The sequence below is a fragment of the Arachis ipaensis genome, chromosome B09 (assembly GCF_000816755.2).
Source record: "Arachis ipaensis cultivar K30076 chromosome B09, Araip1.1, whole genome shotgun sequence".
Lineage (NCBI taxonomy): Eukaryota > Viridiplantae > Streptophyta > Magnoliopsida > Fabales > Fabaceae > Arachis > Arachis ipaensis.
This window is the reverse complement of record NC_029793.2, coordinates 7,821,515-7,832,023: the sequence shown is the minus strand read 5'-3', so window position 1 is coordinate 7,832,023 and position 10,509 is coordinate 7,821,515. Positions and strand designations below refer to the sequence as shown.

Sequence of the window (10,509 nt, the reverse complement as noted above, 5' to 3'; positions counted from 1 at the left end):
TTTGTCAGGGGTCTGCTACAATTGAAACCATATATTTGGATATGACTGAGCGGACAGAAATATGTATAAGCTCCGATGCACTTAGAAAGATGCCAAAGCTAAGGTTACTTGCTTTTGCTAACGACAATGGCTATGGACAAAAGAGAGTTGATTATACATTGAGTCTTCCAACAAATCTGGAGTTGCCGAATGACTTGAGATATATCCAATGGGATGGATGTCCATTAAAATCTCTGTCAACCACTTCTTGGCCTAGCAAGCTTGTTGAACTCTCCATGCCATATAGTGATCTTGAAAAGCTTTGGGATGAGCCCCTGGTATTTTCTTTTTCCTTAAGAAAGAGAATAATTAAAACTTATGTGATTATACAAGAATAATTCTATCTATTTAGAGTTTCCTAATTAACTTACTTGATCCATTATATGCTATTGCAGAATTTTCCAATTTTGGAGCTAATTTATCTGGCTAGCTCGAAACGAATGATAGAGTGTCCAGATTTATCCGGTGCTCCAAATCTAAAAGAAGTGTGGGTGAATGGTTGTGACAAATTAGCTCATCTTCACCCTTCTATTTTATCTCTTCCAAAGCTTTCAGGGTTATGTGTGTTTGGATGCACAGAACTTAAGAGCCTTTCTTGCACCACTTGTTCACCATCTCTTAAAGATGTCGTTGCTTATAATTGCCCAAATATGCAAGAATTCTCTATCCCAATTTCAAAAGATAATTCTCATATTAATCTGCATTTGAGGTCAACTGCCTTGAAACAACTACCTTCATCAATTGTGCATCTTCAAAATCTTGATAACTTCTCATTTCCAATCAGTGATCTCCTCATGGATCTTCCAGAGAAGTTCACCAATCAAATCATTCTTTCAGACCCTAATAATCATGAATGTGACACGGTGGCCACCTTAAGCACAATCCTACCCAGCCCAATGTTCCATTATCTAAAAGAACTGAAATTTGATAGATGTCCAAGTTTAACTGAACTCCCAGACAACATCTCTTTGTTATCATCATTGTTGTTGATAACCATTCATGACACTAATATCATGACCTTTCCAGAAAGCATTAAGAATCTTCCTCGGCTCAAACTTCTTTTTATTTGTCACTGTGAAAGGTTACAACTTGTACCAGAGCTTCCACCTTCCCTTCAAGCTTTTAAGGCCTGGGACTGCAAATCTTTGAGCACAGTATCAAGTTCCACAGAACAATTAAAAAGACAGCAGGGTACTACTTTTGCATTCCTGAACTGTGTGAAGTTGGAGGAAGAGTCATGCTTTACCATTTTGAAGGATGCCATTGTTAGGGCTGAAGCACAACAACTATCACCAACATTAGAAGAAAACAGAAATGAAGAATTCATTGTTGATTATGGTGATAGTTTTCTTAGTGAGCATGACGTCAGTGTTGGCAAGGTTTGTTATTTCTTGCCAATTAGAGGAAGTAAACTTGATGACTTGTTCCATCATTGCTCTTCACAAAATTCCATCAGCATTCAATTGCCGCTAAGTTCCAATTTCTCTGGTTTCATTTTCTACTTGGTTGTTCCTCCGATACAACCATGTGATAAGGGTGACATTGAAATGAGTTTTGGCTTTGAATGTTACTTGGAAACAAGTTGGGGTCAGAGGATCCATAAAGCAAGTTTGTCCTCACTGAGGTGGAGAAACTGTGTTTACATTGGATTTCAGATGAATCTTTTGTCGGATCATGTGCTATTGTGGTATGATTCGCAATGCTGTAAGCAGATAATGGAAATAATCAGAAGAAGAAAGGCCATTGATGATGATGACCAGAATGCAAATCTGGAAGTTAAGTTCTTTGCTCGGCTACCAAACAAGGAGCAAGTGGCGATAAAAGCGTGCGGCATCCGTTGGATATACCCAAATATGGAGGAGGAATCAAGAGGGTGCAGATTCAAGAGAAGCAGGGATGTTTTTGAGTTAGAAGCCATTGCATCTCCACATAAAGAAAAGGGGTTCGAATCTGATGATGAAGGGGAAGAACTAGTTCCTCCAGCAAAGAAATTTAAGCATAGCTTAACGGAAGTTGAATCAGTAGAAAACTTGAGGTAATTTTTTTAATTAATTAATTAATTGGTTACTATAGCTGAGTGTTAAACAAATAAGTTTAATTTAATTTATGCATGCTTTAGCTAATATTTTCAATGAACAGGAAAAAACTTGAACAACTTTTGCACATTCAATTTGATGGAGGCTCTCTTAGCGCGGAGATCAAATTGGGGTACAATGTGTACTCCATTTACAATTAATTCTTATGAGCAATTTCAGTTTAAAGGTACATATTTTGATTACATTCCTTTTATTAATAACCTAGGACTGGATATTCTATCTAATATTGTATTATGTTAGTATCTTCTTTTTTCTTTATATGTATATATAAAGAAAGTGTGCTTCCCAGTTCCCAGGGTTTTTTTTTTTTGGGTGTCAGACCTTCTCAGTTATATTTCTAAAGATACTATTCTCTTTCTATTTGTTATTTTCTATTTTTCTTCCAATTATATTTCTAAAGATAGTAGCTAGTTTGGATGGATCCTATTAGGGTTTAAATTGCAGCTGCAATTATAAATGTGATCATGGTTATGATGGTCGTAATTGCGGATATTTGAATTTTGTGATATTTATCACAGACTATTCCATACACGCTGCTGCAAAACCGAAAAAAAGAAAAAAACGCTGCCCTATCTATATGAATAACAATGAAAGAAACAAAAGCTTGAGCTTGCTGTTAATGGCCAGAGGTAGAAGACGCCATGCTGACTAGACCGGATCGTGAATTGCTACACTTTCTGTTGGGCTTGGGGCCTCGGCCAATTTCCATAATCAAAACAGGCTAGTGCTATTAGTCCATTTCAATTTGATAGACTAGTGTAGAGTCAAAAAACAAATATTTGATTCCAAAGAAAAAAACAAATATTTGATAGATTAAGATTAGTGTGCTCCATTATCTTGTTACTTTTGATTTTGACCCCCTTTTTTTTCACTTTAACTTTTGGTTATAATTTTATAACCTCACTATTTTAGAACCAAATATTAATTATTAAAAAAAAAAAGAGAAATGAAAAAGAAAAAGGAGAGGAGCTATGCATGCATGTCAAATATTAATTATTAAACCCAATTAGGCTCGATTTATTTTGTTTATTAAATAAAATTGTGGATATTTATAAAGTCTATTTAATTATGGTTAATCTGTACAAAACAAATCTTTACACTAGTGCTTCCCATTAATTATATAGGTCAAACTGTAGAATTTTAAAATCCAACAAACAGACCAACTTTAATAAAACTGCTACTAATCCCTGCTTTCTAGGGGTGGTAATGGCGCAGGGGCGGATTTTTGCTCTATCTAACCCCGCTCCACCACACAACAACTCGTATAGAATCCGCCTCACTTTTATTTGCGAGTAATAAAATGTTAAACTCTAATCCGTCTTTGTGGGTATCTGTCCCGTCTCTATAATTATTAAAATTCAATAAATAAAATTAAATTTTAAAATTTATATAATCATCATCACATATATAACATAAATTAAAAAAAATTTAAATATAATACAATATTATTAATCATTTACTAATTATTTTACATATATTATACATATTATATATTAAAATTATATATATTATATATATAGAAGAGTGGGTAGGGACAAGTATTACCTAAACCTGATCCCACCCCGCTAAAAACCTGTCCCGGTGCAGAACGAGTAGGAACATAATGAGTACCTGCGAGTTTGGATGGTATTGCCTTTTCTATCGCTTTCCTTGTAGCATGAGAAACTGGCATTTCAATAAGTTCTTGAATCGAATTGAACCTTCAAAAAAAATTTTTTAAAATTTTTAATTCAAAGGTTTTGGACCACAAATAGTATGTTACCACATATGAAACTTCGCCTTGTTCCTGTTACCTTTGTTACCACATGTTCTCGTATTCCAAAGCAAAAAAAAATGTCTATTTTATTGGATTCCTTCAAAATTGTGAGAGAGACATTACAAGAATATTATCTCGTATTGGTATAGCTTAACTTAATGCTATTCAGAATATTTTTTTATTTTTTAACTCTGCGAATCTTCTAACAATGGAATTCATGCAACCTTTGGTATATTATTTTACATTCCTTATTTCAGTGTCAATACCGTGTGTAGTATGTATGTGCAGATGCTCGTTTCCATTTTGCGTGATAGTTTGTTTATCCATTTAATTAATTTGTACAATTTTCGAGTCCAGTTTAAATCCCTGGATGGTATTCAGTGGAAGATCTCACCCTTCATTGTATTCTCTCTCACATTTATTTCTGATTTCACTTGTAAAATTAAAGGTGAAAAATTACACTTTATTCTTTTCAATGACCAAAAAAATGGAAAGAATCCATTTCCTAAATCCCAAACCTAGTGTGCCAAGACTCAAGGAGCAAAATAGAATTGCTTCTTGTTATTACTATATATATCACTTCTCATATTGATACCAACAGCATATTTATATCTTAAAATTTATATATTTTGGTGAGTACACAATAAATTATTACTTTTACACTGTAATCCAACTCACACACAATATAACCGCATGTTATTATGTTAACAATTTCGTTACATGATCAATAAAAAATCTACTAACTTTTGCCAACTTTTACTTATAGCTTGTATTTACTGAAAGTATTTTTATAAATGTATTTAATAGAAGTATTTTTTTTATGACAGTATTTAATAGAAATATCTTTGTAAATATGTCTCGTGAATATGTCTACTTATACATGTATCTTCTAGTAAAAATATCTTTAATATTAATTATTGTTGACAATAAATTGACAGATAATATATTAGTACCTTATATTTTTTCTTATGTTAATTAATATAAAACATTTTGAAAGTGAGCTGGCTATTGAAGGATAAAAATTAAGCTCAGTTACTTTAATTTTAACTAAAAATTAACAGAATTCTATTAAAATTATATTGGAGTGAGCCCCTTTATTTGCACCTGGTTCTATCAATCTAATTCAAAAAAATATTTTATCCCTAGCACCAACGTGTTAAACAATTTTTATCTCATGAATTGGTTCTTAAAATTAAATTATGCCCACTTAATTTCTATATGATATTAGAACTAATATTATACACAAATTCAAGCCATCAAAATTCAAGTTTCAAATTCTTGTTAGTTCTAAGAATAAATAAGTTAGGAATTGAACACTTTCTTACACGTAATACAAATTATTTCAGTTTTATCATTTGAAAATAATCAAATTATAAATAACTACTACTGTATTATATTAAACCACTCTTCCACCTTAGCCCATGACAACAATAAAGACGTCTCACGGCCCACAAATTCAGCCCAATAGAATACACAAATTAAATTATAATTTAGTCTTTATCTTATCTTATAGTTATCTTTATCTTTATCTATATCTTATCTTTATCTAATTTTATCTTTCATAGGCCAATACTCTATATATACTTAGTTTTACCTTCATAGTTTACAATTCATTCAATCAATAATCAATAAAATTTCTTCGTCTTTTTCTTTCACAATTCTTTTATTTTCCTATTCTTTCACAATTTTATTATGGTATCAGAGCTCCTCTTGAGCTCTGTTGACATGCAACCTCTCCTTCTTCCTCACTATCGTTTCCTAACCAAGTTGAACCCATGACCACCGAATCCCTTTTAACACTAGACACCAGCCCACCATCACCTTCTCATCCCCCGTCACCTTCTTCACCACCTGAGCAACCCCATCCTCGTCATTCCGATCGGCCTTACCGACCTCCAGCATATCTCTCTGATTACTTGTGTAATTCCTCTCTCATCTCTACAAATCAATCTCCCTCAAAGTGCAAGTATCCTTTATCTTCAGTCATGTCTTTTTCTTCTCTTTCATCTTCACATAAAAAGTTTCTTTTATCTCTACATTCTGACGTTGAGCCAAAGTCTTTTAAGGACGCCAATCAACACTCTAATTGGCGTAGTGCTATGAAAAATGAGTTGGATGCTCTTGAGCTGAACAAAACTTGGCGTCTTGTTGATTGCCCTACAGGGGTTAAGCCGGTTGGCTGTAAATGGGTCTATCGCATCAAACGCAAGCCTGATGGTTCAGTTGATCGATATAAAGCACGCCTTGTGGCTAAAGGGTTCACTCAAACTGAAGGTGTTGATTTCTTGAAAACTTTCTCCCCTGTTGTCAAGCCTGCCACCATTAGATTAGTTTTGGCATTGCTTCTATGAAGTATTGGTCCATACATCAGTTGGATGTCAATAATTCCTACTGAATCTCATCTTCAAGCTGCCAAGCATGTGTTATGATATCTGAAAACTAGTCCCGGCAAAGGACTTTTCTTTCCAAGGGAATCAGAAATTCAGCTTCTCGGCTTCAGTGACTCTGATTGGGCCGGATGTCCTGACACTCGGCAATTTTTAACAGGTTATTGTTTCTTCTTAGGCAGTTCTTTAGTCTCTTGGAAGACCAAGAAACAAACCACCGTTGCCCACTCATCCACGGAAGCAGAATATCGTGCACTTGCCAACACAACTTGTGAACTTCAATGGATAATAAATGTGTTACAATTTTTACGCATCTCTCCTATTCGCCCACCAGTTTTATATTGTGATAATCAGAGTGCTCTTCATATTGCTGCTAACCCGGTTTTTCATGAACGGACCAAACATTTAGAGGTTGATTGTCACTTGGTTCGACAAAAAGCTCAAGCTGGAGTGATGAAACTTCTCCCAATTCCCTCTTCTGGGCAACTAGCTGACATCTTCACCAAGCCTTTGTCTCCTCAACCCTTCCATCTTAATCTGAATAAGCTTAGTGTTCTTGACATCTTTCATCCTCCAGCTTGCGGGGGCGTATTAAACCACTCTTCCACCTTAGCCCATGACAACAATAAAGACGTCTCACGGCCCACAAATTCAGCCCAACAGAATACACAAATTAAATTATAATTTAGTCTTTATCTTATCTTATAGTTATCTTTATCTTTATCTATATCTTATCTTTATCTAATTTTATCTTTCATAGGCCAATACTCTATATATACTTAGTTTTACCTTCATAGTTTACAATTCATTCAATCAATAATCAATAAAATTTCTTCATCTTTTTCTTTCACAATTCTTTTATTTTCCTATTCTTTCACAATTTTATTATATTATAAAACACACGCATACATATGTTTTTATTGTTCTTAACTTTTTGATACATGATAGTCTTATGGTTTTTTGAATACTTTATTCATTTATTCATTTTATGCGTTACCATTTTATAATTGTTTAACGGATTGGTCTTTTCCTTTATTTTTTGTTCCCTTCTTCTTTATCATCTGTTAATTGAACTATTTTTATCATAGGGTTAATGTCAAATTTACATTATGTGAACAAGGACCTAAAAAGTAACTTTCTGGAAAACAATTAATAAGCATTTTAACCAGAACGATAGTGACCGGGAAACTGCGAGTAAAGAGCATGAAATGGAAACACAAAAGTGAACAAAAATTGGTGTTTCTAGTTAAGCTGGGTCCTTAACTTTACATCTGATTCTGCTGATTGTGAACAAAGAATTATAAAAGATTATTTACCATTTGGACGGGAGAATATTTTGAATGATCATTATATATATATAGCTATAATTACTTTGAATCTAATTCCGCTTAAGATGCTAACCTATATATAATTATTTTGTATTAGAGAAAGTATAAAACAACAACAAAATAATGCGAAAAGATTAGAAAAAAGGTAAAATTAATTTTAAAATTAAAAAATTCATTAAAAAAAAGCACTACGCCAACTGATTCTAATTTTATTTTAGAAAGAGAAAGTATAATTAATTGTGTTATTGTGTACCATGTGTATAATGAATTAAAAAAAGGTAAAATTAAAATTAAAAATTAGATCATTAATTAATTATTTAATTTTAAATTTTAAAATTTTAAAATTAAGATTAGTATTTAAATCCATTCACACTATATATGGTTATTTCTAATCTTACCGTAACCTCCAATACACGTCCAAAACTCACCGTCATCTTCTCTGGTTCTCACCTCGTGTCACTGAATTTCTCGCCGGCCATACCGAGGCCGCCGCATCCTCCCACCGACACTGTCCTCACCTTCGCCATTCATCCGATGCGCCTCGCCCTCTGACGTTCAGCCTAACGTTGCTACCGCTGTTTTCGTGCCTCTCTTCTGAACCGGTTTCGCTTTCTCCCATTCCTTCAAGCCTCTTCTCACCGATGATACCACCATGCATGCTATTCTTCTTCTTCGGATCCACGCATGGTTAGCTTCTTTCATAATTTGAGCCCTATGCTTCACAACAGTGCCGCTTTTGTCATGACTAGTCCTTCAAAATTATGTTTTACCACAATAATAGTTTCTTCTGTTTATTCATCTTCTTCTTCTATTTTAATGGTCAATTTAGGATGGTCATTTTAGTAGGTATGCGGATGGTTATTTTATTTTTATGTAGATGATTATTTTGATTGGATTGAGTTTAGTTATCTATAATTAAAATATATTTGATGTTCAATTCATTAGGTATGCGGATGATTATTTTTATCCTTAAGTTGATGGTTATTTTTATTAAGGGTGAGTGGCGTGTGGCAAACCAAGTAGCGACGGTGAAATGGGATGATTATTGATGAAGGTGGGGTGGCCGTCGGTTGAAAAAGAAGAGAGTATTGGAGGATTTCACTGGATTTTTTAAAAATTTGAAATTTGATGTGAAATAACTGAATAAGAATTTTTAAATTTATTATTTCGTGGATAATTTTTATTTTTAACTAATATTGAGCTAAATCAGTAACCCATTGTACACATTGTACAAATACCCCATTGGCTCCCTAGCGGGACTCAGAAAGAGAACTTTCTTTTTCTCTCTCTAACCGCACTTCCCATCTCTCACTAGCTGTCGCCCAATATCCTTCGTGGCGCCGCACGTATTCCTCATTGCATCACCCCCGCCCCGCCCCGTCGTGCCATCACAACATCTTCTCCTGCGCGCTGCAGCAACTATCGACCATGCAAGTGCAGCCACCGTTTGTCCTCTTCTCCCCTGCGTCGCACCGCACGTTCTGGACGAAGACTTGCCCACCCTGTCGCGCCATCACAGCTTCCTCCCCACGCGCCGCAGCAACCACTGACCATGCAAGTGAAGCCATCATTCGCCCTCTTCTTCCTTGCGTGGCACTGCGCGTTCCAAACTAAGATGCTACCGGTCTACTTCCGCATTCTCCAGTCGCCACCAAAGGTAGCCATCACATGCGGTACTTATCTTTCTGATGTTAGAATATAATTAGGATCAATTAGTAATGGGCAAAGCAATTGTTGTCGAGATGGGTGAGGAGGTGAAAGCAATTGTTCCCGAGTCTGTGCTTAAGAAGCAGAAGAGGGAGGAGGAATGGGCCTTGAAGAAAAAGGAGGAACTTAATGCTGCAAAGAAGAAGAGAGCTGAGAGCCGCAAGCTCATTTACAGCAGGGCAAAGCAATATGCAAAGGAATACCAGGAGCAGGAAAAGGAACTGATCCTAATTATATTCTAACATCTGAGATGCTGTCGTCCCGCGAAACCCGCGCAGTTTCTGCCATAATTAATTCATGATCTTTTTCTTCTACAGTTGCTATTGTTACCTTTTCTAGATCGCCACCTTTAATTGCTGTTTATGACTCCATGATCGCCGCCTTGAATTGTTATTCATTTTATTAGGTATGCAGATGATTGTTTTTATTCTAAAGTGGATGTTTATTTAATTTGGATTGGATTTAAGTAGAATTACAATAAAATTTGATAGATGTTCATTTTATAGGGACGGATCCAGAAATATTACTCTGAAGGGGCCAATAACATATATAATATTAAAAAATTATACAAAAAATTACAGGACGGATCTAAAAATAGTATCATAGGGAGCCAATAATATATATAATATTAAAAAGTTATGCAAAAAATTATATAATATAAAAATTTTATAAAAATATATTGATAGAGAATATATTTTAAAGTACAAAAAATATGTATGTACTTTTTATTAACGAAGTGGTCAATTTTTTGTATCATAAAATTTATTGATAATAGAATCTGTGTCAAATTTTTCAGTAATTTTCTTTTTAATATAATTAAAAGACAATTAGCAAGAAATTAACCTTTCATTTTGTTTATGAGTTATTTTTGACAATATTCATCACTAAAAAAGATCTCTCACTTGTAATAGTTAAAACAGAGAGAATTAATACCAAATAAATCAAGAAGGATGTTCACAAGAAAAAAAAAATCTACTTTATGAAATTTGAAAAAATTTATTTAATTAAAAAATATTAGTAATAATATCTTTTCAGATTTTTTTTATATTGTTACTTACTTTTTTAGATATTAAAAATCATTAATATTTAGGTTAGGCTAAACTTTTATTTATATTAGATTAAATACTAAATAAATTTTTAAAAAATTAAATCATACTTAATAACTTATTACTGTTAATCTTTTTTTAAAAATGTTA

The 10,509-nt window shown here is 33.7% G+C and overlaps 1 protein-coding gene across 1 annotated transcript in view; it reads left to right on the top strand.

Moving 5' to 3' along the window:
- The window catches only part of LOC107614896 (TMV resistance protein N-like), a 10,569-nt gene extending 7,841 nt beyond the window's left edge, over positions 1 to 2,728 (top strand). The window contains exons 3-5 of the mRNA XM_016317023.2: positions 9 to 317; positions 435 to 2,074; positions 2,179 to 2,728. Of these exons, the coding sequence (XP_016172509.2) occupies positions 9 to 317; positions 435 to 2,074; positions 2,179 to 2,275 (2,046 nt within the window). The 3' untranslated portion in view covers positions 2,276 to 2,728. The remainder of the gene's footprint in view (positions 1 to 8; positions 318 to 434; positions 2,075 to 2,178) is intronic.